This window comes from Citrus sinensis, chromosome 5 (genome assembly GCF_022201045.2).
Source record: "Citrus sinensis cultivar Valencia sweet orange chromosome 5, DVS_A1.0, whole genome shotgun sequence".
Taxonomy (NCBI): Eukaryota; Viridiplantae; Streptophyta; class Magnoliopsida; order Sapindales; family Rutaceae; genus Citrus; species Citrus sinensis.
This window is the reverse complement of record NC_068560.1, coordinates 23275008-23299955: the sequence shown is the minus strand read 5'-3', so window position 1 is coordinate 23299955 and position 24948 is coordinate 23275008. Positions and strand designations below refer to the sequence as shown.

The window sequence follows — 24948 nt, the reverse complement described above, 5'->3', positions numbered from 1 at the left end:
TCATTCCTAGAGACATGCAGAAAGACATGCTTTACCTTAGATGAGCTTAATATGACGATAAGCAGTATGGCAATGCAGTTGTATATGATATTACAACCAAACACCCCGTTCAATGAAAGAGCCTGCAGAAATCAATGGGAAAGATATCTGCTGGCCAATAGAATGATACTGTGAACATAAAGCCATTGCTGCCAAAACTGAAGTACGACACAGAGAGAAATATGAGATATTATAGAACTCATATTGGCAAAAAGAAAAAAGCAAAATTGCCGCTAGGCCCTACTGCATGCAAAACAACTGAGTATTACAGCAAAGGCATCTTTAGACTCTGCACTACTTGTTAATGGAGAGACCCCATAAAGTTCCTGAATTTGCAATGTAACCTCATCGTGTTACAATGGGAACGCATAAGAACCCAAATAAAAACATTTACCCAAGAAAAAACATTTACTTAATGTATCATTGCCGAGAACTTCCTTGATCCTTGTCTTCCGATCCTCCGTTAGAGTGGTTGGGAATAGGACCTCAAATGTGATATAAAGTTCTCCTTTCTTGTTGCTAAAATGCAATGGCATTCCTTCCCCTCCTCACTTCCTCACTTCCTCACTTCCTTGGGCTTAGTGATTCCCTAAGCAAGGAGTAGAAGCATGTGTTACCTAAGTTAAGCATTTCAATTCTTTTCTGATTCATTTCGTCACTGAACTTGGTCATGGCAAATGAAGTTCAAAGCACATGTTCGTGCTTACCTTTGTGCTGATGTCAACCAAATGTCCATCAAGGTGCTTAATGGTCTTCTCAAAACCAACAACAGCTTGAACCTAAAAGAAGAAACCATTTAGGAAAAGTTCCAACAAAATCAATCACACACTGATAAACAAATAAAATAACAAATAACTAACATCCCACAGGCCACGACTGAGCTTTACCAGTGTGATACTGACAGTTGCGTGCAAGTTATTTCCTTCCCTTCTAAAGCAATCATGGGGCGCTTTGTGAATAGGGAACTACAAATAATGAGATAGTTATTATCTGCTGCAGAGGAAATATGCAAAACATATAACAAACAAGAGTCCAAAACTAGCCTTCAAATCTCCAGGTTCTCCATCAATTATGGGCTCGCCATCTTCACAGAAAACTACCTCCTGAGAAACTTATGTGCCATTAAAAAAACTAGTCTATAAAAATAAAGAGTGAGAGAGAGAACAGTAGAAATTCCATAGAAAAACCAAGGCTAGATTGTAAAAATCCAGTAGGTGTGGAAAAGAAACAAATGCAAGAAACGTGAGGAAAAACTGCAGCTTCCGACTAGAAATGACATAAAAATAGAATAAGTTCCTATTGTAGATAAAACAGAAGGGAAAAAAATTTCCAACCCAAAACATTTGTTGTATGCAAGTTAACTGGACAGCAAATTCTTTAGACTTTTCCTGTTTGGAAGGTGATAATGGTCTTTACAATTGGGAGTGACAACATGGGGGTCCAGCTTTCAACACAGGGGACATATGGTTCTGATTGTGTATGAGAAGCAACACAATTCACAAAAACATAAAATGAATTAAAGATTATAAAGCTAATACTCATAGCAGCTGATCTTTGGAATTAAAAGGGTAGACAAAAAGGAAAAAGAAAAGGGGATAAACAATTGAATATCCCTAAAGTATGAACTTCCATCAAGAACTAATTTGCCTATCACATTTGAATTTTATGGAACTTACTTGTCCATCTTGCACCCCTTTTTCAATATCAACTGTTACAAAATATCCCTCTCTCTCATATTTGACATTTTGGCATTGCTCGCAGACCTGAAAGAAAATGAAATGAAGAATGTTATAAAGCTGAAAAAGAACACCAGAATTCACAGTCTAGGGCACTAATAGATCAATCCAATAGCCAGTGGAACCATCAAAAAAAAAAAAAAAAGAGTTGAAGAGGAAATTTCAAACTTACAACACACACCTGCTCAGTCATCTGTTGGAACATCCCAGGACCAATTTGTTTGTGATATACCTCATTTCTGCAGTTACAGCTTCTTTTGCCTGGAGCTGGCTTTATAACATTTTTCTCTCTCCATACCTGCAGAGCATATCCCAAAAGAAGGATGAGAAGTGTAGCCTAATTAACAGTCAATTTTCCAAAATCTCTGCTTCATCCAAGACAAAAAATAAATAAATGAATGACATAATTTATCTATCTTCTAGCTCTGTGAAACAAATGTTTTCCAATAACCATTCAATCTCGATCCTGGGTAGTCATACGAAATTCCATAATATAAGACAGTCATTTGGTAATACAAGATTATGATGATTTTAGTCACAGGCTGACAATTTCAATGCAAATGCAAGCACCTTACCCTTAGCTAACCTCCCATGTATAAATCTTCCAATGTTGCATCCAGTTCAACAATAACATCATCACCCTTTGCAATTCTCTCATCCTCTTCCGTTGGACCTCCACCAAAGAAACTGTCAAAAACCAACACCTGGTCAGCAATGGCAGATTGTTGATTCAATATTTGGCAACATATACATGAATAATGTTACTGCCACTTTAAGAAAAGACAGCACAAAATCAATGGTCCGTATTCTGCATACCAATAAATCCACAATGCTAAATGCTAATGGATGACTCCTATATAGATAGTGCACAATGATGCACAGCATAGTTATCTAGCACCATTAAGAAAAAAAAAATTGAATTTGATGGTTTTGTGGCATTGGCTTGTAAAATAGAGACTCATATTTTGTCAAAATAACAGACCCAAAAGCTGGAACAGATAATGGCTTAAGATAACAGCTGATTTAAACATAATGCTATATACTTTTAAACAGTTAAGACACACTTATGATATTTACCAAAAAAAAAAAATCCACACCCTGTTTCAACCAGAGCCATGCAGGCAAAATATTCCGTAAGGTACATATATAATTTCGCTTATTAGCTTCTTCATTCCCCCTGGTTTTTATCAGGGTGATACTTCAATGCCAGCTTTCTATACGCTCTTTTGATCTGCTCATCCGATGCTTCCCTCGGCACCTGCAATACTTCATAATAGTTCTTCCTGCATCATCGTTTCAACATATAGAAAGCAAAATGATCGAGTCTACTAAACGACGTCATTTTTCTCAAAATAACAAACGTAAATGTACAAAATTACACATTAATTAATACCCCTGAAACTGGGCGAGGAGTCAAGCACGAAACTGGAGGCTAGGCAACGACGACTTGACTAGTGACTAACTTTTACGTGTTTCTTGCACATGCTGGCCAATCAGCTTCGCCTCGTTGTTGTTCTTGCCAATGAGCATTGGCCACGTGGAATCTCGCTTTTGTTTGTTTCTGAATTGTATTTTTTGGCTGGGAGCTGGGAAAATAACTGTTTGACGGTCACGGTGCTTTTGACCCGTACGACAGTTTCCTTTCGTCGTTTTTGCTACCCCACGAATAATAGTGTCTGTGGCTGCCAAAACGTCGCCACTTTACAATTTGCATAGAAACGAAAAGCTACCCTTTTTCTTCTGAGCTTCTTGACTCCTTCTGGTTATCCAAATCTCCTCCTTGTCTTCAGGGTAATTCCCTGGATTTCTTCTTCCTCTGTTTACACTCTCCTTATTATTCTTGGTAGATTTGTCATTGTTCTGTGATAATGCATGCAAAATTTCTGTTTTTGTGGGTTTCTTGTTCCTTTTACGACCTTGCTTATCTGCTCTTCCGAATGAATGAACAAAATTTTATTGGAGGAGATAAGCAACTGGTTCACTGGGGAGGGGGGGGGGGGGGGGCGTTAGCTTTTGATTGATTCGATGACTTGAGAACAGAGTACCTCTGTTTTTATTATATACATTAAACGGAAAAAGGCTGAAGCTTTTTATGAATAAAAATTCTGACTTTTACAGTGTACTTAATCTTTGTGATGATATTCCTCTGCTTTGATTTTGTATTGGAAGAAAGCCTCAGTTAGCATATTCATTTGGTCAGTGATGTCAATTGGCACAAGTAGAAAACGACGAAGAAGGAGGGGAGTGGGTGAGAGTGGATAAGCGGATAGAGTTTCCGATTTCTTAGCATTTCTCTATTATTTTTTATTAAATTTTTAATTGCTTTTTTTTTGGGGGGGTCTATAATGGCGCGTGATAGTGGCATCTGGCAGAACTCTTTTATTTTTATTTCCGTTGATTTTAACTTCTCTCTCAGACCAAAAATCAAACGACAGCAGCTGCAACAGCGGCAGGGAACAAAAACAGGAAAAAAGAAAAAAATGCATTCGTTTGGGTACAGAGCCAACGCTCTGCTGACGTTCGCCGTGACGATTCTGGCGCTAATGTGCGCCATCGCTTCTCTTTCTGATAACCTTAACACTCCCTCTCCCTCCGCTCAAATTGAGGTCAACTTTCCTTTGACTTTTTCATGATCGCTGTTGCATTTTGTGTTAGATCTGTTAAAGGTTCTGAATTTTTGCGTTTTTGATTGATTTGGCATCTGGGTTTTTGTTTTTGGTGATTGTAGATATTGAATATCAATTGGTTTCAGAAGCAGCCACATGGAAACGACGAGGTAATTGGATTTTTTTTATTGCTTAGTTTAAGAAATTAATCAGGGGCCATGTGATATTTTCAATTTTATGGGAAATTTGTGTGCTTTAATATGATTATTGTTGCGTTATTGATTACAGTTACGAAATTGTTTCGAAAAATTTGTTTTTTTTGGTTGATTGTGTGAGTAATTAGTGTAATTGTTGATAGTTCTCAGGAATAAGATAGCTGAAAGAACCGTTTTCAATTCCTCTTACTAGTGAAAGCAAATGAAAATTTTTAATAAACCTTCCTTGTGTTGTTATTTCTTTTGCCTGATACTTCTTAAAGACTGAAAATTATTAGGAAAAACGACCTACTGACTGAAAGCTAACTGTCTGTCTTTTCATCTGCATTACGGCCTCACATTCCAGTTGTTTCTAATGCCTATTTTGATTAGTGGTGGAATAGAAGCTTCAATTTTGTTTTGGTAGCATGCTGTGGTAGCTTTGGGTTTACTGCTTTTTCATACAAAGAAGCAAAAGTTAATGACTAAACATATTGATAATTTTGACTTATGAATATTAGTTTTTGTTGATCTATATCATATTATCCTAATATATTCGTGATTTCTTCCACTACGCTTGTTTTTGTTGCATAAGTTTGCTGGATTCTACAATATTCTTGACTTCATTCTCAGGGAGTGCTTTTCATTGTATGTAGGTCAGCCTGACATTGAATATAACAGCTGACTTGCAATCACTATTTACATGGAACACAAAACAGGTTTACTATTCAAGATATTGTTATTGATTTATATAATTTTGGAAAGATTCTACTTTATTGTGTTTCTGAGTAATCTTAAAGCTGATTTTTGACATCGATTCATCTCCGTACCACTTTTGCAGCTTTTCATTTTTGTGGCAGCTGAGTATGAAACCCCAAAGAATGCCTTAAACCAAGTAAGCTCTAGGCATTTGAGTGCATGTGTTTTCTGAAGTATCATTGTTTTAGTTTTTGTGCTTTCTTTGATATTGTAAAATGCGATCTAGATTATGAACTCTTGAGTTAATTAATGGTTGCTAGAATGAGCAGCCTTTTTGTGTTTCCTGTTCATGAACATCCACCTTTTGCCAATATCGTCTGGCATGCTAATTTCTGAGTATTTTCCATATCTCCGGTTATATATGCTCAAAATTATGCCCACCGCTGGATTGATCTTGCATATTGTGTTGCAGGTGTCTCTTTGGGATGCTATAATACCTGCAAAAGAGTTTGCTAAGTTTTCCATTCATACCTCGAACAAATATCGTTTCATTGATCAGGTACGACATCCTCTCTGATTAATTTTTCTCATTCTGTACAAACGTTCATCAACCAACTTAAGCAATTTCCTTATTGTATGGAAAATTCAATGTTCAGCTTCCTTTATTTTCCTATCCAGGGACACAATCTTCGAGGTAAAGAATTCAACTTGACATTGCACTGGCACGTCATGCCCAAGACCGGCAAGATGTTTGCCAACAAAATAGTCATGTCTGGATATCACTTGCCTGAGGATTACAGATAGTGAATCTGTTGAGTGTATGTCTTTCCCGTAACTTTAGCTTTCTTTAAGGGACTGTTGAATGTCAGCTGAACTAGAAACTAGAAATAGAAGAATTTTCTTGTTCTATAAATTGAGAACATGAATGTTGCTTGGAATTTTAAAAACTTAATTCTTTTTTGCAAAAGCTTGGATTATGATCTTTTGGCGGCATTTCCCCCTCTTATTTACTTGGTGGCTGCTTTGTTGTTGTTTTATGTGTACTTGAGTGGGGAGATTTTTGTTTGGCAAGCTGTCGGGTTTGTTGGGTTTTATTTGTTCTTTGTTGGGATTGTGTTTTGGACTGATTTGGGATTGAGTAGAAATGAGAAGAGGAGTGAGATGGAGATGAGTGAAGATTGTGAGATTGGACGAGTCAAAGGCTTGGAGCAATTGGAGAAAATTGATGCCTTTGGATTTGCTCAAGTTTATGGAAAGGTGTGTTTTTGTTTCTACTGTTTTCTTTGAATGTTGTAGTTGATGATGTGGAGGTTGAGTTAGATTTAATTGATGATATGAATGGTATGTTTTGTTTGAGATCAAGATGTTTTTTCTGTATATATATTTATGAAATGCAAGTCTAATTTTAGGTTATCTTGTGTCAATTGTGAAATAATAAGTCTGACTGTCATTGTTCAGGTATCAAACTGTATGAAAAAGCTATGCTTTTTTTATTAGAAATTTCTCTGCTTTTTGTTTCTAAGGTTTATTGGATGCTGTAGTTAGTGATATGGAAGTTAAGTGGGATTTAGTTCGATTGGGTCAATTGTGAAGTAAATTTGCTGATTTAGTTAAGTTGGATTTAGTTTTATGCTATGTTTTGTTTGAGATTGTGATGGTGTTGTATTAGAGTTCTTTTAAAAGACACCTAAACACAAACTTACCACAAACTCTCCTCAAATATAAATTTATTTGTTTGAATCAGATTTGAGTTGGATTCAATGAGCACCACTCAATTGATTCAAAATGGATCCTAGCGAGAAATCGTTGAAAACATATGGTTAGTCAAATAATTAATTGTGTTATTAATGAACTTATGGCTTGATGTCATGTGTCTATCACAAGATTGATTATTAAATGAGTGTTACGAGGCTGGGGTTAAGTCACATAATTATGTAACAAACATTATGTCACCTCAACAGCGCCATTGAAGCTCATGGTTTTCAGAGCAGCAGCCATAAGTTCACCTCTAGAATTTTAACATCACCAACTCCTACCCTTCGTTTCTGATTAAACGCTACAGTTTCATCATTTAATTTATACCAATTTTCAGGGGGGAGACGACCATGAAATGTACTTAAAGCTTGCATCAGCGGGGAGTTAAAAATTGATGCCTTGTTGACGACTTTCAATGATGCACAAGCAGTGAAGCAGCTTCAACTTTAGCAAAAACCCTTTTTATATCTTCATCCTATTTTTTGAAAAGCACACTATTTCTTGCTCCGCTCCCCCAATAGTCCACATCAACAAGGGATTGTGTTTCTGAGTTGGTTAATGGAGAGGCAGGATAATGCATAAAATCCATAAGTGATGTTCTAGTATTTACTCTTAACTCAGAAAAAAAAAAATGGATCTCATAAACTTCTGATTTTTTTTAATCCTTGCTGATAGGATTTTATAACAGCTGCACGTGGCACGATGCTATTGATTCCTTCGTCAATTCTTTTAATGCTGTTACATGTTATGGATGATAATGAGGTCCGTATTGTAAATATAAAATAATTCATTTAATAAATGGGATAGTTTTACCTTATCTTACCATTAATGCACATCACAGCCAGCCACCTAAGTTTGTTTACATATTGCAGCCGCGCCATTAATGAAATTCAACAAACACCCATTTCCACTTTAATGGACCCAATCAAATACCTCCTCCTCCATATAAATCAACAATGCGAAAAAGAATTTCTTACTCACAAAATTCTCTTTACACAGTTCACATTCTCGTTTCTCTCAAAAATGGGTGATCAAAAGAGCCGGGTCAATGTACATTCAGTTCTAACACAAGTATCCAGCGGGCCATCAGCGTCGGTCGAGACTTACCCGTTAACCCGTTTGGATCACGCCATGGGTCATCACACAATCCATGTTATTTTTTACTACGAGAAAAGCCCATTTGGGTCGTTTGATATGGACCCAATAAGGGTGACGCTGTCCGAAGTTTTGTCTTCGTACCCGCCTGTTACGGCCCGGTTGACCCGAGATGATGCGGGTAATTGGGCGGTCAAGTGTAATGACGCTGGAGTCCGGGTTTTGAGAGCTAGAGTTGGAATTACGCTTGATGAATGGCTGAGATCTGCTGATGGGAATGAGGAGAGAGATCTAACGGTCTGGGAAGATATGCCTGAGGTTCCTAATACTTGGTCTCCTTTCCGGATTCAGGTACTCCATTTCTTGTTGGGTCGGATTTGCTTTTGTTTAATGCAAATAATTATGTACAAAACTTTGTGATTGGAGATGGCTTTTAGTACCTAAGTTTTGTTCAAATTAGGGTTGTTTGAAATATAGTCTTTCCATGATAGACACTTATATTAAAAAAGCACTTTTATTGGAATTAATTTTGCAAAGGACTTTCGAACCCACCATGCCTAAGTTTGGTTATGCACAGTATCACCCCATATTAATAAAGGTGTTAGGCGTGGTGCCAAACATCTTATGGGTCGTGGCTCTTAATTTAAGAGTAAAAATTTATTTAGTTCTTGTATTTTAAGATTAGTATCTATTTAATCTTTATATTTTTTAAAATATCTCGAAATATTTCTGCCGTTAAAATATTGATACCCATATTATTATTTTTTATTTTTTTAGTTTATTTTTATAATATTACTTTTTTATAATACAAAAATTAAATGGACTTTTACCCTTAATTTAATTTAATTTTTTATAGGGACAGTGATTTTCATTTAATGCAACAACAATATTTATAAATGTTCCAAGCACTTGGAAAATGAGCCCCCAATGTCGGAGAAATATTTAGGAAAGAGAAAGGCCGGCCATTAATACTTTCTCAAATGTCAAAATTTTGAGATTCATTATTTTATGATATGAATTTTGATGAATCCTAATGTGAGACCCACCATAATCCGACAGCGTGATTCACTATTCTACCATCTAACACAATTTTTTTCATCAACTAGGTAACATCAACAAAATCTCATTTATAAATTATAAGTAGTGTGCATAATGTTGCGAGCACCATTAAGACATTGAATACTTTTATATTATATATGAACATAAAACATTTAAATAGGCTTATTGCATCTTGTAAATACAATCATATAATATTTTTAAAAAAATAAATTACAATATAATTAAATTCAATTATTTAACAAGAGCATGTTGAAATTTAATATAAATGATTTTCCCTGTGCTGGGTTCGGAATGCTTTTCAAAGTAATTTCGTAAAAAGTGCTGTAAAGTAAAGTCGCTTTTTGTGTAAATCTTCATATTTCATACTTGACTTCTCTAGACACCACTTTCAAAAACTTGTTTCTGATTATTCAGAAGGCACTTTCCATACACTATTAACAGATATATATGGCTTTACAGTTAAACGACTTTGAAGGAGGAGGTGTAGCCATCGGACTTAGCTGCACCCACATGCATGGAGACCTAACCAGTCTAATCTTACTCTTCAAGGCATTTTCTGAATCTCACCACGGCCAAGCCATCACCTTTCCGCCCTTCTTCAAGCCACCGGCACCTCCTGACAAGAAGTTTTCAGTCAATAATTCTAAATCTACTAGTTACTTGGAGGCCAAGTTACAGAAACAGACCCCATCAGTGAAAATGTCCACAGCCACTTTCAAGTTTTCTGATTCTGTGGTCAAGCAATGTTTATCTGAAATCCACGACAAGTGCCCTGATGCCTCCCCATTTGATTTGCTAGCTGCATTGTTTTGGATTCGGGTTGTGCACTTAAAGGGCCCCAAACATGATGATCATACACATTCCCTCTCACTTTGTGTAGACTTTAGGAGGCTGCTGCAAGAACCACTACCTTATGGCTACTTTGGCAATGCTTTGAATTTTTCACTTCTATCGCTAAACGAAGAAGAGATGGATTGCAGCATGTTAGGACGTGTGGCGGAGTTGGTTCATTGCCATGTGTCAGGTCTCAAGGAAGAGGAGTTTTGGGCAACTTTACATTGGCTTGATTTGCAGAAGGAAGAGGGAGGGAAGTATGCACCACCTTTTGCAATGTATGGACCTGAATTCACTTGTGTTAGCGTGGAGCACATGATTATTGGCGACCAATCTGTGATGTACTCAATGAATTTTGATAGTGCAAAGCCTGTCCACGTCTCATGCCATGTAGGGAATGCTGAAGGTGAAGGGTTGATTCTTGTGATGCCTTCAGCAGAAGCGGGACTTGCAAGAACTGTGATGGTGACTTTGCCGGAGGAGGAGACTGCTAAGCTGTGCGAGGATCAATCTATCTTGCGCCTAAAGCCAACAATGCTCCTTCGTAGTATATGATAGGTCAAAGTGGTTATGGTTAATCAAATTTAGGATCTGCTTTAATTAGATAAGTGCTTTCTGCAAGATATATGATAGGTCAAGTGGTTATGATTAATAACTCTTGTGACTCTCAACCTGCACTTGTTGATGAAGCAAAGCCAGGAAAATTGTTTTAACCAGAATTCGTATTTTACCATTTTGGAATCCTTTTTTTTTTTTTTTTCCAAGAGTGGATTTGATAAACAGTTACTGAAACTTTCTTGAATTCAGGTTGTAACATACCAAGAAGATCATTCCTAGTCTTTCTTCGAAGTTTACAGTTATTCATTAAAAAAAAAGTCTATCACAAAAGCATATAGTTGATAGCTCATAAATTTCGGCAATAATTAACTTGTAGGCATAAAATATTGCATCCAAACACAAAGTGAGAATGTAAGATTGCCTGTATTCCAACTATTTTAAGTTCAGGCCTTGCAGTCTTTAGGAGGTGTGTTTGTGAACTTCCAGGTCACTTTCAGCATGCCACCATAGGTTCTGTCTCCAGCTACCTCTTCTATGGGTACAAAATTCAAAATTTCTTTCATATCCTCCTTTGTAAGTTTCATCATTAAGGAACCAATATTTTCATCCAAGTTCTTAATCTTAGTCGTCCCTGAAATTCCAAGTAAATGACTGTAAATAATATTGCCATTGCTGATATCATCTCAATCAACTGAGTTTTATACAGATCTATAAATTTCTTCAAGCAGGCCAATCCCTTATTACTACTCAAAGGTTATCTAGTGTAGATGACTTTCTTATATTGTCACTTCTCTCAAATGCCTTCATAAGAGATTCATCATTGTTTTCAAACTGAAAGTAGCAAACACACACTAGTTCATATTGATGAAGACAGGGAATAAACTTACGCACCAGGAATTGGTACAATATCATCCCCTTGTCTGAGCAGCCATGCCAGTGATAGCTGCGCAGGAGTGCATTTGTTCCTTTTAGCAAGGTTCTCTACGCGAGCATAAATCTGCTTGTTCTTTCCCAAGTTCTCTCCCGTGAACCGAGGATGGGAGATCTTATAAAACAGATTACATGTAAAATTTTGGATGCAATTGCTATATTACAAAACAAAATGTGGAATGATATTTTGATGAAAACATACCAAAAAGCTGTTAGCAGGCAAACTTTCCACAACAGCTTTGCCACCCAAAAGCCCTCGACCAAGAGGGCTGTATGGTACTATTCCAATGCCAAGCTCTCTGCATACTCAAATGATCAAGATGGCAGCCCCATATTTGAGAATAACATATTAGTTAGAAAATTATCACATTGTAGAGCAAGGACGCATCAACCATCAAACCTTATTATCCAGGGTAAATTAATATAGAGTATGTATAAATCCACACAAAATCTATTCAAGTAAGAATTTTTAAAAAATAATATCCATAGAACATTTGATAAAAGAATTAAGTCTCTAGATAAAAACAGATAATTATGTATCGTACTCTTTCAGAGTTATATGTATGAAGAGACTACTAAGAATTGATTTTACTACAATTTGAATAAACCTGCAAAGTGGGATTATCTCTTCCTCGATGTCACGTGTCAAGAGGGACCATTCCATTTGTACAGCTGTGATGGGATGAACTGCATGCGCCCTCCTAATTGTATCTGGGCTGGCCTCAGATAATCCAATGTATTTGATTTTTCCCTCAACCACCAGCATCTTAAGTTCACCAATCTACAATACAAAGAAAAAGAAATTCTTAATATGTTCTGCAAGCTAGATCCTGCCATAATTGAAATGAAGAGGAACGAGTTTGCTGACAGTCCCAATATCGTAATTGATTATGGAAGTTTACATTTAATGAGGTTGGAAGAGAATCACACACCGTGTCTTCTATAGGTACTGACGGATCTACTCTATGCTGATAATACAAATCAATGTAATCCACACCAAGGCGCTTCAAGCTAGCTTCACAACACGAGCGCACATACTCAGGGGTACCCTTCACAATCACACTAGTAGGTGCCATTGATACAACACCAAACTTCGAGGCTAGTTGTATTTTTTTCCTCGGCAACTGCTTCAAGGCCTGAACAGGAGTGAACCTTTTCCAGTTAACCACACAAAATTCTAACAACTCCTAACAGTATCATTAACAATGTGCTGAAGTCACTATATACCAGTTCCTTAAAAAAGGCAAAAAACAAAGGACTATTACAAACATTTCTGATTTCTCCGAGATTGTGCTAGAATTACTACCAATTTCATACATCCACAAAAGAGACAGATATGCACCTTTCCAACAAGAACTTCATTAGCATGTGCTCCATATACATCAGCAGTATCAAAGAAAGTAATTCCTTTATTGAAAGCATGCTTTATAATTGAGATACCATCCTCTTCGGAGACTGGAGAATTATACATTCCAGTCAGGCCCATACATCCAAACCCCAACTTTGAAACCTGAAAACCCGCAAAATTTTAATTAATTAATTAATTAACCAAAAATTTATCAAAAAGTTGGTTCCAAAAGTTATTTAAAGAAATGGGTAATTACCTCAAGTCCTTGGGTGCCCAGTTTCACTCTAGGAGCTTGGATTTTCTTGTCTTCTGCCATGCTTTTTGCTGCAGCTTTCTTTTCTTTGTTTCAGGTTTTTACTTTCCAAGATCTTCAGTTCAGTTCAGTTCAGTTCAGTTCAGTGTCTCTCAAACTTAGCAAGTAGTTATGTTCAGCTCAAGTAGGTGTTAAAAAAAAAACAAACAGAGGATAACAAACAAAGTTGAAACTTGATAGTGGGCCCAGTTCGTATTCTTATGATAGGTCGTCTCCACCGTGGTTCCATAAAAAGACCATCTAATAAATGTAATCATATACACTTTTGCTTTAAACTCAACCAATTATAACAACTATGGTTGGGCCACGGCCAAAAAAATTTAAAGATGTGCCATTATCTTATTGAATGGTCCGTAGAGAGGTCTCACATAAGACTTTCTCCTTGCTGTCAGAGAAAAAAGAGGGGAAAAAAAAAAAAAGAGCACTTGATAGATAGCTTAACCCATTACGTAAGGATCCCAAAAAAATAGCAACTTTACTCTGCATATGCTTTAGATTTTCAAGTTTCAGTGGGATCATCAATAACCATCTGAATAATTTTCTGACTAATTATCAAAAAGAAGAGTAGATACTACATATTCATAGCAAATTTTCTTGAATACTAGAAGTAACATATCAAAGTTCAACCACGCTCCCCTACTGAACAATCTGGCTTCACCAGATTTACATTTAAATGGTAGATTGATATCATAGACTCATAGTGATCGAAGTTCACATTTATTCGTCAAATAGATTAGCAGACATTGTAGCTTGTACATATATTATGGCAATTGTTAATCGCCTAGTATACACAACATATGAGCTCAGGCCTTGGTGTCTTTCGGAGGTGTGTTCGCGAGCTTCCATGATACTTTCTTCATACTCTCATAGGTTCTGTCGCCTTCAACCTCTTGTATGGGTACAGCATCAGCAATTTCTTTCAAATCCTCTTTTGTAAGTTTCAGCGCCAAGGACCCTATGTTATCATCCAGGTTCTTAATCTTACTTGTTCCTGAAACTCGAAGCAAATTAACAGTAATTACTATTGCCGGTAATGTTATGGAACAAATCTGTATATTTCTTCATAGAAATAATCACAAACTTGCCTATCGGGGATAAGATTCTTACATCAATGGTTCTACCAAAATCCAAAAAAACAATTTCAACATTCTTCGCACAAAGAAAAGTAGAAAACATATATGCTAATTCATATTGATAGAGTGTGGAAAGAAAGTTACGCACCAGGGATAGGTAGGACATCGTCTCCTTGTTGGAGAATCCATGCCAGTGCTAATTGTGCAGGAGTGCATTTGTGCTTTTTGGCAAGGTTATCTATGCGGATATAGATGTTCTTATTCTTCTCCAGATTCTCTTCCTTGAACCGAGGATGTGAAGCCTTACAAAACAGATTACAATTAAGATTCTACTAACTTATAAGATAAATAGAATGCTAATATTAAAAGTAATTGGGAAAGAAGCCTTCTAAAAAATCTTCATGCACACTTATGTTATGAAATCAAAGGATTGAAACAAATGTTGATGAAAAACATACCACAAAGCTATCAGCAGGCAAACTTTCCACGACAGCTTTGCCAGCAAAAAATCCACGACCAATAGGACTGTAAGGAACAATTCCAATGCCAAGCTCCCTGCATACTTAAATGCATCAAGATGGCAGTCTCATATTTCCAAAGAACATATTGCAAACATCTAGTATTTAGGAGTACTCAAAAGAGTAAGACAGATCAACCACCAAACTTGATTATCTAAGGCAAATTAATATATACTTACACAGAGAACCTACTGTAGTAAAGAATTTACAAGTTTCTACACTGATAGACAACATATTGATAAAAGATTTTAGGATCTAGGCAGAAATGGAAATATTTGATACTACTCTCTTCAGAGGTTTAAGGATGAAGAGACTAAAAAGAATTCTTTAACTTTTGATTTGAACAAACCTGCAGAGCGGCACTATCTCTTCCTCAATGTCACGAGTCCAGAGGGACCATTCCATTTGTACAGCTGTGATGGGATGAACTGCATGTGCTCTCCTAATTGTGTCAGGACTGGCCTCTGATAATCCAATGTACTTGATTTTTCCCTCCTCAACCAGCTTCTTAAGTTCACCAACCTAAAGTTCAAGTAACAATAAATTTAGTATCTAACATATTAATCAAAATAGGGCAACAAGTTCGCAGACAATTTCAATTTTGTAATTGGTGAAATAGGAAGAATATCACTCACTGTGTCTTCTATGGGAACAGATGTGTCTACTCTATGCTGAAAATAGAGATCAATGTAGTCCACATCAAGGCGTTTCAAGCTACCCTCACAACATGATCGCACATAATCAGGGGTACCCTTCACGAGCATACAACCATCATCTCCCAATCCAGCAATGCCAAACTTTGTAGCCAGTTGTATTTTTCCTCTCGGCAACTGCTTTAAGGCCTGAAAGGTTTCAACTTTTTCCCAGTTAACTTCCAAAAAAAAAAAATTCTAACAATGAGGTCCTATCCTATGGCATCCTCAGTGACGAGCAAAAGAGAGAAAATATGTACCTTTCCGACCAATATTTCATTAGTATGCGGTCCACCATATACATCAGCGGTATCAAAGAAAGTGACTCCTTTATCGAAAGCATGCTTTATTACCGCGATGCCATCTTCTTCTGGGAGTGGAGAATTGTGAGTTCCATTCAGGCCCATACATCCTAACCCCAGCTTCGAGACCTTTAAAAATGCAACAAAATCAGGAACAACATTCACCATCAGGAAATTTGAAAACCCTTCAATTACCATTTTCAACTCTGACATATATAGCACCTTAAATTCTATAATGATGATGCCATTTCAGCTATAAAGTTTTTATCAGCTTTACAAGTATCAATGAATAGAAAGTGAAAATGGGTTCAACTGTTACAAAAATAATAATAAATTACTATTAACAAGTGACACATGAACTTGAGAATTTTTAGATGCAGTGGCATCATCAATGATCAAGCTAGACACAATTCTCAGCATAAGCGAGAAATTATCGATCAGTTCGAGAATTCTCAACAAGGAATCAAAATATTTCCCCAAAAAAAGAGATAATAGTTGAAAGGGTATTTTATTTTGTTTACCTCAAGTCCTTGAGAGCCAAGTTTCACTCTTGGAATTTGGATTTGTTTCTCTTCTGCCATCTTAGAAGAAGTGTTGGCTTTTCTTCTCAACTTAATCTCTTATTGAAGGAGGGTGTGGGAAAGTTAATGGTGTTGCTGTTTTATACCGCGTATCATGCACTAATGGAGTAAAGGAGTAGGGATGGCAAAAATCGCCACGGGGACGGGTATTTTTGGGAATTTTTTTTATTCGGAGAGGGTATGAGGATAATTTTATACTTAATTTTTTATTCAGAGAGGGAATGGGGAAATTTTTTTACCCAATTTCTTATTCGGGGAGGAGACAGAGATGAGGTGAAATCCCCATCCCCTACCCATTTCTCCATTTTAATTTTTAATTTAATTTTAATTTTTTAAAATTACTAGTAAATAAATAATAAAATTTAAATTATAAAATTATAAATATTGGTAAAAATAAAAAATATCAAAATGTTTATATTATTAAACTTTTAGGCCTAATTAACTAATTAAAGTTTTAAATTTTTATTTAGGACATTAAAAAGACCGAGTAGATTCTATTAGCCAAATATTTTTTTAAATTTTAATATTCTTTAAATATTTTAAACTTAAATCTATTTTTTATTTATTTTTAGATGTTATAATTGCCCACAACGAATCATAATTTTAATATCTAATCTAATTTAATCTAATATAATATTTACTTTTGATTTGCTCCGATTTAACTATTGTGTTGTAAAGGGAATAGTCCACATTTATAAAGTGCCCACGCCACCATTGAAAAAGTTAATTTTAAATCTAAATTCGATTTTATTTGTAACAATTTTGTATTAAACTATTAATTTGTTCATGATAGTTTGTAAAAGAAGTTTGTATTCCTTGCATGTTGCGTTACTTACTAATTTAATGTATGTGACTTTTGTAATAGATATTAATGTAAGATATATTTCGAACTTTACTTTTATTTGAATTTTTTATTTTAATATGATTAACTCAAAATTGAAAAAAAATGTATTAGTTATTTGGGGATCGGGGACCCTCGGGAATCCCCTGTTATTATTCGGGGAGGAGATGAAGATTCTCTCAAGTAATTCTGACAAGGACGGGAATATACGCAAAATATCAGGAATGGATACGGAGAGATCGATCCCCTCCCCATTGCCATCCCTATAAAGGAGGATTTAGAACTAATCAAAAGAAGGCAACAATAAATATTGTTTGCAGTGGGGCCAGTACAACAGAAAAAGAATTAATACCTGCACCAGCCGGGAATCGAACCCGGGTCTGTACCGTGGCAGGGTACTATTCTACCACTAGACCACTGGTGCCTTGTTGGTGTAGGAATTAGAAAGTTTATAATTATATCCTTATTCTCGTAATGATACTTTCACATCAAACAACAAACAATATCTCTGATTTCTGAACAAGCAGCTTCATCATTTAACCAACTGTTCTTGGTAAATTATCTGATCTTTGTTCAACTCAAGTTGTAGTGACAATGTAGCTTGTATTATTCTTTCACATTGCCCTTATTTTGCAATACAGTTGTCCACTAGGTGAGAAACTACTTGAGGTAAAACTTGGTTCAAAGATTTCATTAATGTCGCGTTCGTGGAACTCAAGAAGGCTGAAAATTTTCAACAAGAAAAATCAAAGCAAATTGTATATCAAATCCAAATTTTGACACTCGCAATCTTTATCTTCCAAGAAACAGAGTTGGGAAAATTTTATAGCAACTTTGAATTCAGGTCGTAACTTAACAAAATTGAAACTTGAAATTCTCATTTCACAAATTGGCCATGCTAAATTTCCAAACATATGGTATATCATAATGACTAAAGTTTAACATCAAATACGCAGAAAGCCATGTAGTAGATTGTACAGATAATTTGGCATTTATCTGCCATTATTTGAATAAAGTATTGCATCCCAGCCCCAAGTAAGATAGGCAGCATCCAGAACTATTTCAAGTTCAAACCTTGCAGTCTTTTGGAGGTGTGTTTGCAAACGTCCACGATGCTTTATCAAAGCCTTCCGGGTCTCTGTCTCCTGCTACCTCTTCTATGGGCACAGCGTCAGAAATTTCTTTCAGATCCTCTTTTGTAAGTTTAATCCTCAAGGAGTCAATATTGTCATCAAGGTTTTTAATCTTAGTTGTCCCTGAAAATTGAAGCAAATTAACAGTAAGTAACATTGCTGGTAATATCATTTTTATCAGCTGGGTTTTTTAAACTCTATATACTTCTTCAAGGCACTACATGAATCACAAACTCAAAAGAAAGTAAGTTACCAGGAATAGGTACGACATCATCCCCCTGTCCAAGAACCCATGCTAGGGCTAGTTGAGCAGAAGTGCATTTGTACTTTTTGGCAAGATTCTCTATGCGAAAATAAATATTCTTGTTCCTGTCCAGGTTCTCTCCTTTGTACCGAGGAAAAAAATGCTTACAAAACAAACGTATGCATCATTTTAATATGTATTATGATATTTAAAACATTAGCATTAAAGGAAACTGGAAACTACTGTTGCTATTTTAAAACATTTATACACTACATAGGAAACAAATTGATGTGGATAAACATTTATGAAAAAAGTACCAAAATGCTATCTGCGGGTACACTTTCCACAACAGCTTTGCCACCGAAAAACCCACGACCAAGAGGGCTGTATGGAACAATTCCAATGCCAAGTTCCCTGCCCACTTCAATGTATAAGAAAGGCAGCCTTGTATATATTAGCATATACTTGCACAGAAAATCTAATCTATTCTAAGCAAGCAATTAAATTTAAAAAATTCTACAGACATTAGACACAAAATACTAGATTAGAAAAGGTAAATAGGTCCTTAGACACTCTTCAAAGGACTTTAAAAGAGAAGACTAGTGTGGATAGTGTTCACTGAAAGAAGAACAAACCTGCAGAGGGGTATTATCTCTTCCTCGATATCACGAGTCCAGAGGGACCATTCCATTTGTACAGCTGTGATGGGATGAACACCATGTGCTCTCCTAATTGTGTCTGGGCTAGCCTCAGACAAACCAATGTACTTGATTTTACCCTCCTCCACCAGCTTCTTCATTTCGCCAATCTATAACATGACAAGGAATATAGTTTCTAAAAAAACTCTTTAAATATTGTAATTTAAGACAGAACTTTACGGTTCAGATAGTTAGCCCAGGAGAAAAAATATCACTCACGGTTTCTTCGATAGGGACTGATGTGTCCACTCTATGTTGATAATACAAATCAATGTAATCCACATCAAGTCGCTTCAAGCTAGCTTCACAACACGAGCGCACGTAATCAGGGGTGCCCTTCACGATCACGCCATTATCTCTTAGTCCTACAACCCCAAACTTTGTGGCTATTTGTACCTTTTCTCTGGGCAACATCTTGAAGGCCTGAAATCGAAGGAGTACTCTTTTTTTTTTTTAATTCAATAAAATTCAAAAAATTCTGACAAGGTTTCTCTTCTATGATACAAAAGTAATTATTCACCAATTCCTAAACAAACATATTTCATCAGGACTGTGGTTCCTAAGTTACCACTTGACCTATGTCTGAATTATATAAGAGGTAAGAGAATTCAAAGAAATGACCATAACCTTTCCCAGAAGAGTTTCATTAGCATTTTGTCCGTACACATCAGCAGTATCAAAGAAAGTGATTCCTTTACTGAAAGCATGTTTTATCATGGAGATGCCATCCTCTTCTGAGACTGGAGAGCTATAACCAGAACTCAGGTTCATGCATCCCAGCCCCAACTTTGAAACCTGTAAGACCATGAAAAACACACAATTGTAGAAACCAAATTTCCAGGATTTGATAAAAAAAAAATTACATATGGGTAGTTTACCTCGAGGCCTTGGGTACCAAGTTTCACTCTTGGAACTTGGAGTTTCTCTTCTGCCATTTTTGAAGCTGTAGTTTTGGTTTCTTTGTTTTGGGTGTCTTTCAAGTTTCAATAAGTAGGGAGACAGTTGACTCCAACTGCAGCAATGAGCAGAATGAGACAGAGGATTCTGGTTTGGCTCCAATTCGAAGGCTCCGTATGACTAAAAGTGTTAAGCTGGGACACGTGCTCTTTATCATGATTAATCATGAACTTATAAGTTTTGACAAGTGTCCTAAAGTTCAGTGTAATTGAAAACAAGTTCAAAATATTTAAAAAGTTAAGAAATATCCCCTAAACTTTGCAAAATGTCAGGTAGAACTTAGGAGAGAAATTTACAGTCTCGATTTGACCACATAATCAGTAAATTTTTTTATTAAAAGAATCATCAGATTCACAATTTCTTTTTGCAATTTATTTTTCATTTTAAATTTGAAAGAAAGTTATCTATGCATGTATTCTTTGTAAATTTATTTGTTTTTAGTGAAAAGTATATAAAGAAATTATCCAAAATTAGAGGGAAGTCAAACCAATTAATAATCAAATCAAGGTGCTTCAATCTTGCTTCACAACAAGGCAGAGCACATACTCAGGGGTATCTATTTCTGTAGTCCCAAACTTCGTGGCTTCTCAGGGGTAATTTTAACAATGATTTGATTTTCATCTTCTGATATTCTTAGTAGTTAGTAATGTCTAAGAGTAGCTATTTGCCAATACCTTAAACAAACATATTTAGGTTATTATTATGGAAATAAGTTAGAAATACTACTTACCCCTTTAAATTTAACAATGCTACAGTTAATTATTTCCCTAACAATTCAGGTTATTTTATAATAAAAAGTCCATATTGCCCTAATCAATTTAATTTATTTTACAAACGTTAAATATTCATCAAAATGAATTTTTTTTTTGTGTAATACGACAATGTTATTCTTATTAAGTTAATTTAGTTACTAATTTATGATTTTTTTTATTTAGAATTTTAACATAAATATAAGCTATTTGGATTTTGGATTTTCTTTAAAAATGTTATTCCATGATAAGATAATTTCATTTTATGCCATTTTCATAATTATTAACTTTTTAAGAAGAATTTCGTTAGTGTAAGGTCCATATCTATCGGCACTAAGCAGTATCAAAGAAAGTGGTTCCTGCCACTTGGGCTTTATGTGAACCATTGACCTTAAAGTTAAGCATGACTATAAGGGCAATGATTCGAGTCCCCATGAACTCAACCTCCCTCAATTAAATATAATTTTGTGAAAATTATTTGTGAAGTATTTCTCCCTTCTGAAATCCGAGTGGAGTAAAGACATCATTCTTCTGTGAGGATTACTTGTCTGACATATATTTCATAAAATTAATAATGTAATAATGTAAGTCCCAATTATATATTTGATTGTAAATATCAGTGTAATGATCTGCTGTCATAGCAATTGTAAATGTCTATATAATATAGTAACCTGATGTTTAATCAGTTAAAAAAAAAGAGTCATTCCTTTGTTGAAAGCATGCTTTATTATTGAGATGCCATCCTCTTCAGAGACCGGAGAACTGTAACCTCCACTTCGGCTCATGCATCCAAACCCCAGCTTTGAAACCTGTGAAAGCAAAAAAAACACAGTAAGAGAAAACTAGAGATGGCCAATGGGCCGGGCGGCACAAGGTACGACACAACACGAGCACGTTTCGGTAGGGCACGAGGCACGGCATAACACGCACGTGCGCCGTGCCGAACCTAGAATTTTAGGCACGCGGGCCTTAAAAGCATAGTATGATTAAATATGGGCCAAAACACGACACGCGAAAAGACATGTAATTACACGCTACATTAGTGGGCTAAGCACGTGGCATGTGGGCCATCAATAGCATGTGGGTCAAAGTATATCAAAATAAAAATTTTTAATGAAAAATAAATATAAAATATCATGATTTTATAAATATCTTGAAATTAGATTTTTTAATATATTTTTTAGCATAGGCTTTTTTAAATTAATTTAAGTCCTAGTTTAAATAAATATTCTAATTTTTTTTTACGTTTTATAATTTATTAAATGGATAAATAAATATCATGATTTTATAAATGATAAATAAAAATTTTTACGACATTAATATTTCATTTATGAAATCATAACTTAGTTAATAGTTAATGGAGATATGTTTCATTTGTGAATGAAATATTTTTCTTATTAATACACAAAAAAAATAAAATTATGAACAAAATATTTTTATGATAAATTAAAAATTACCTTTTCATTCAATGAAGTTTATGTGCAATTATAATATTAGTAGTTCAAATAAAATTAGATGTAATTGTTATTCTAAAATTGTAATTTTATTTTTCATTAAGTATTTCTATGATCTATGAAATTATTATTATTATTATTGTTGTTGTTGTTATTATTAGGCTGGTGGACTTAAAAAAACATGCCAGGCACGTGGGTATAAATAAAACACACCAGACACGTAGATTTTTTTAAGCACACTGAACATGTGAACAAAAATAAGGTTAATGGACCGTGCCAGGCTCTTATAAAAAAAAAGTGGGCACGGCCCACTAAATTAGTGGGCCGTGCCGGCCCACGAGCCTGTGTGAGTCGATGTTTGGTGCCGGCACAGCCCATTGGCATCATTAGAGAAAACGAATTATCAGCATTAAAGGAAAAAAAAAAACAAAAAGAAGAAAAAATTAAAACTGCAAATCGGAAATCCAAATTTCACTGTTGGAATTTGGATTTTGTTCTTTTCTGTCATCTTTGGAAAAGCTGTTAGCTTTTCCTCTCTTTGCAGCTTAGCTTAACCCTTATTAAAGGAGGGCGTAAGAGAGTTACTGGTGTTGCTGTTTTGTACTTTGTACCACGGACTAACAAAATAAAGCAGGATTTGGAACTAATCAAAAGAAGGCAACAATAAAAATTGTTCGAAGTTGGGGCTGATTACTATACCCGCGGCGGTTGTTGGGGGGGGGGGGGGGGGGGGGTGTTTTCTACCGCTGGACCACTGGTGCCTTGTTGGTAAAGGAATTTGAAAGTTTATCAATGTGTCAATTTAGCCTCCTAAATAGCATTGTTAACTTCACAATTTATGCAATTATTCTTATTTCTGAACAACACATATTCACCTTTTATCATTTAACCACTCAAGTTGCAGTGACAATGTATTATGTTGAGAAACTATATTTTCAATAAAGTATCCTCCAGGTCTTGTTGAGAAACTGCTTGAGCTAAAATATGGTTCATAGATTTCATTCATGTCACATTCATGGAACTCAAAAAGGCTGAAAATTTTTCAACATATATCTATACAATGATGAAGTAAAATCCAGGCAAATTGTTACAATCCAAAATTTGGATATTTCCAATCTTTATTTTCAAGGAAAGAGAGTTGGCAAGATTTTATAGTAACTTGGAATTCAGCTTTAACTTAGAAAAGTTCAAACATGCGTATTTTCATTTCACAAATTGGCCATGCTAAATTTCCAAACATATAGTAGATCGTAATAATCAAAGTTTAACATCAAAAAGGCAGATAGCCAAGTAGTAGATTGTACAGATAATTTGGCATTTATCTGCCATTATTTGAATAAACTATTGCATCCCAGCTCCAAGTAAGATAGGCAGCATCAAGAACTATTTTAAGTTCAAACCTTGCAGTCTTTTGGAGGTGTGTTTGCAAACTTCCACGATGCTTTATCAAAGCCTTCCGGGTCTCTGTCTCCTGCTACCTCTTCTATGGGCACAGCGTCAGAAATTTCTTTCAGATCCTCTTTAGTAAGTTTAATCCTCAAGGAGTCAATATTGTCATCAAGGTTTTTAATCTTAGTTGTCCCTGAAAATTGAAGCAACTTAACAGTAAATAATATTGCTGGTAATATCATTTTATCCGCTGGGTTTTTTAAACTCTATATACTTCTTCAAGGCAATACATGAATCAAAAACTCAAAAGAAAGAAGTTACCGGGAATAGGTACGACATCATCCCCCTGTCCAAGAACCCATGCTAGGGCTAGTTGAGCAGAAGTGCAATTGTACTTTTTGGCAAGGTTCTCTATGCGAAAATAAATACTCTTGTTCCTGTCCAGGTTCTCTCCTTTGAACCTAGGAAGAAAATGCTTATAAAACAAACACACGTGTCATTTTCATATGTACGACGATATATAAAACAGTTAAAGAAACTGTAAAACTACTTTTGCTAGTTTAAAACATTTTATATAGTACTGACTTAGGAAACAAAATGATGCGGATAAACATTGATCGGAAAAAGTACCAAAAAGCTATCTGCAGGCACACTCTCCACAACAGCTTTGCCACCAAAAAATCCATGACCAAGAGGACTGTATGGAACTATTCCAATGCCGAGTTCCCTGCCCACCTCAATGTATCAGAAGGGCAGCCTTGTATTTATTAGCATACACTTGCACGGAAAATCTATTCTATTCTATGCACGCAATTAAATTTAAAAAATTCTACAAACATTAGGTACAAAATACTAGATTGGAACAAATAAATAGGTCCTTAGACACTCTTCAAAGGCCTGTAGAAGAAAAGACTAATGCGGATAGTGTTCACTGAAAGAAGAACAAACCTGCAGAGGGGTATTATCTCTTCCTCAATATCACGAGTCCAGAGGGACCATTCCATTTGTACAGCTGTGATGGGATGAACAGCATGTGCTCTCCTAATTGTGTCTGGGCTGGCCTCAGATAATCCAATGTACTTGATTTTACCCTCTTCCACCAGCTTCTTCATTTCGCCAATCTATAGCATGACAAGTAATAGAGTTTCTAA

At 35.6% G+C, this 24948-nt stretch overlaps 6 protein-coding genes, 1 non-coding gene and 1 pseudogene across 21 annotated transcripts in view; 3 read left to right on the top strand and 5 right to left on the bottom strand.

Moving 5' to 3' along the window:
• Positions 1-108: 108 nt before the first annotated feature.
• On the bottom strand, positions 109-2660 carry LOC102622528 (dnaJ protein ERDJ3B-like; annotated as a pseudogene).
• Positions 2661-3402: 742 nt separating this feature from the next.
• On the top strand, positions 3403-6241 carry LOC102607327 (signal peptidase complex subunit 3B). 2 transcript variants are annotated; one of them, XM_006471587.4, is made up of 7 exons: positions 3403-3566; positions 4192-4381; positions 4504-4551; positions 5232-5294; positions 5417-5470; positions 5747-5833; positions 5953-6241. In XM_006471587.4, exons 2-7 carry the CDS (start codon positions 4256-4258, stop codon positions 6076-6078), a joined length of 504 nt encoding a protein of 167 aa, XP_006471650.2. In that variant the 5' UTR covers positions 3403-3566; positions 4192-4255; the 3' UTR covers positions 6079-6241. The 2 variants fall into 2 exon arrangements, with proteins under 2 accessions (XP_006471650.2, XP_006471649.2); XM_006471586.4 differs by lacking the exon at positions 3403-3566 and having other exon boundaries at positions 3776-4381.
• Positions 6196-7787, top strand: LOC127902691 (cation/calcium exchanger 5-like). 2 transcript variants are annotated; one of them, XM_052442450.1, is made up of 2 exons: positions 6196-6531; positions 7367-7787. In XM_052442450.1, the coding sequence occupies exons 1-2, from the start codon at positions 6196-6198 to the stop codon at positions 7415-7417; spliced, it is 387 nt and encodes a 128-aa protein (XP_052298410.1). In that variant the 3' UTR covers positions 7418-7787. The 2 variants fall into 2 exon arrangements, with proteins under 2 accessions (XP_052298410.1, XP_052298411.1); XM_052442451.1 differs by lacking the exon at positions 7367-7787 and adding an exon at positions 6733-7014.
• Positions 7788-7971: 184 nt separating this feature from the next.
• On the top strand, positions 7972-10736 carry LOC102608289 (hydroxycinnamoyltransferase 1-like). The gene is made up of 2 exons (XM_006471590.4): positions 7972-8475; positions 9643-10736. Exons 1-2 carry the CDS (start codon positions 8053-8055, stop codon positions 10570-10572), a joined length of 1353 nt encoding a protein of 450 aa, XP_006471653.2. The 5' UTR covers positions 7972-8052; the 3' UTR covers positions 10573-10736.
• Positions 10737-10856: 120 nt separating this feature from the next.
• Positions 10857-13361, bottom strand: LOC102609731 (probable aldo-keto reductase 1). Of its 2 annotated transcripts, none has more exons than XM_025096964.2 (7): positions 13110-13361; positions 12848-13015; positions 12408-12641; positions 12114-12286; positions 11708-11804; positions 11467-11620; positions 10857-11206 (listed from the first exon to the last, which is right to left on the bottom strand). In XM_025096964.2, exons 1-7 carry the CDS (start codon positions 13167-13169, stop codon positions 11019-11021), a joined length of 1074 nt encoding a protein of 357 aa, XP_024952732.2. In that variant the 5' UTR covers positions 13170-13361; the 3' UTR covers positions 10857-11018. The 2 variants fall into 2 exon arrangements, with proteins under 2 accessions (XP_024952732.2, XP_006471658.2); XM_006471595.4 differs by having other exon boundaries at positions 12438-12641; positions 13110-13345.
• Positions 13362-13688: 327 nt separating this feature from the next.
• Positions 13689-16441, bottom strand: LOC102610665 (probable aldo-keto reductase 1). Its single transcript, XM_006471599.4, has 7 exons — positions 16273-16441; positions 15710-15880; positions 15393-15599; positions 15107-15279; positions 14698-14794; positions 14388-14541; positions 13689-14157 (listed from the first exon to the last, which is right to left on the bottom strand). Exons 1-7 carry the CDS (start codon positions 16330-16332, stop codon positions 13970-13972), a joined length of 1050 nt encoding a protein of 349 aa, XP_006471662.2. The 5' UTR covers positions 16333-16441; the 3' UTR covers positions 13689-13969.
• Positions 16442-17526: 1085 nt separating this feature from the next.
• Positions 17527-17597, bottom strand: TRNAG-GCC (transfer RNA glycine (anticodon GCC)). The gene has a single exon. It is a non-coding gene; the product is annotated as a tRNA-Gly (tRNA).
• A 428-nt stretch (positions 17598-18025) lies between these two features.
• The window catches only part of LOC102609456 (probable aldo-keto reductase 1), a 46326-nt gene continuing 39403 nt past the window's right edge, over positions 18026-24948 (bottom strand). For 2 of the 12 annotated variants that reach the window (XM_052442064.1, XM_052442068.1), the window contains exon 7: positions 23580-23990. In XM_052442064.1, the coding sequence (XP_052298024.1) occupies positions 23803-23990 (188 nt within the window). In that variant the 3' untranslated portion in view covers positions 23580-23802. Of the gene's footprint in view, positions 18430-18559; positions 18714-18867; positions 18965-19185; positions 19359-19467; positions 19672-19875; positions 20064-20126; positions 20342-23579; positions 23991-24118; positions 24273-24427; positions 24525-24745; positions 24919-24948 lie in introns of those variants that run through there. The other 10 variants (XM_052442070.1, XM_052442071.1, XM_052442074.1 and 7 more) reach the window with 10 other exon arrangements.

What these genes read in the sequence shown, in the direction of transcription:
- LOC102609731 (XM_025096964.2), bottom strand. Translation starts at nt 13,169, where the DNA reads ATGGCAGAAGACAAGAAAATCCAAGCTCCTAGAGTGAAACTGGGCACC. An exon ending in TGGGCACCCAAGGACTTGAG is followed by an intron (nt 13,016 to 13,109) that starts GTAATTACCCAT and finishes GCGGGTTTTCAG; the next exon opens with GTTTCAAAGTTGGGGTTTGG. An exon ending in ATGAAGTTCTTGTTGGAAAG is followed by an intron (nt 12,642 to 12,847) that starts GTGCATATCTGT and finishes ACTCCTGTTCAG; the next exon opens with GCCTTGAAGCAGTTGCCGAG.
- LOC102608289 (XM_006471590.4), top strand. Translation starts at nt 8,053, where the DNA reads ATGGGTGATCAAAAGAGCCGGGTCAATGTACATTCAGTTCTAACACAA. An exon ending in GGTCTCCTTTCCGGATTCAG is followed by an intron (nt 8,476 to 9,642) that starts GTACTCCATTTC and finishes ATGGCTTTACAG; the next exon opens with TTAAACGACTTTGAAGGAGG.
- LOC127902691 (XM_052442450.1), top strand. Translation starts at nt 6,196, where the DNA reads ATGAATGTTGCTTGGAATTTTAAAAACTTAATTCTTTTTTGCAAAAGC. An exon ending in TTGCTCAAGTTTATGGAAAG is followed by an intron (nt 6,532 to 7,366) that starts GTGTGTTTTTGT and finishes ACCAATTTTCAG; the next exon opens with GGGGGAGACGACCATGAAAT.
- LOC102610665 (XM_006471599.4), bottom strand. Translation starts at nt 16,332, where the DNA reads ATGGCAGAAGAGAAACAAATCCAAATTCCAAGAGTGAAACTTGGCTCT. An exon ending in CTGTTCCCATAGAAGACACA is followed by an intron (nt 15,280 to 15,392) that starts GTGAGTGATATT and finishes CTTGAACTTTAG; the next exon opens with GTTGGTGAACTTAAGAAGCT. An exon ending in GAGATAGTGCCGCTCTGCAG is followed by an intron (nt 14,795 to 15,106) that starts GTTTGTTCAAAT and finishes TTAAGTATGCAG; the next exon opens with GGAGCTTGGCATTGGAATTG.
- LOC102607327 (XM_006471586.4), top strand. Translation starts at nt 4,121, where the DNA reads ATGGCGCGTGATAGTGGCATCTGGCAGAACTCTTTTATTTTTATTTCC. An exon ending in CTCCCTCCGCTCAAATTGAG is followed by an intron (nt 4,382 to 4,503) that starts GTCAACTTTCCT and finishes TGGTGATTGTAG; the next exon opens with ATATTGAATATCAATTGGTT. An exon ending in AGCCACATGGAAACGACGAG is followed by an intron (nt 4,552 to 5,231) that starts GTAATTGGATTT and finishes CATTGTATGTAG; the next exon opens with GTCAGCCTGACATTGAATAT.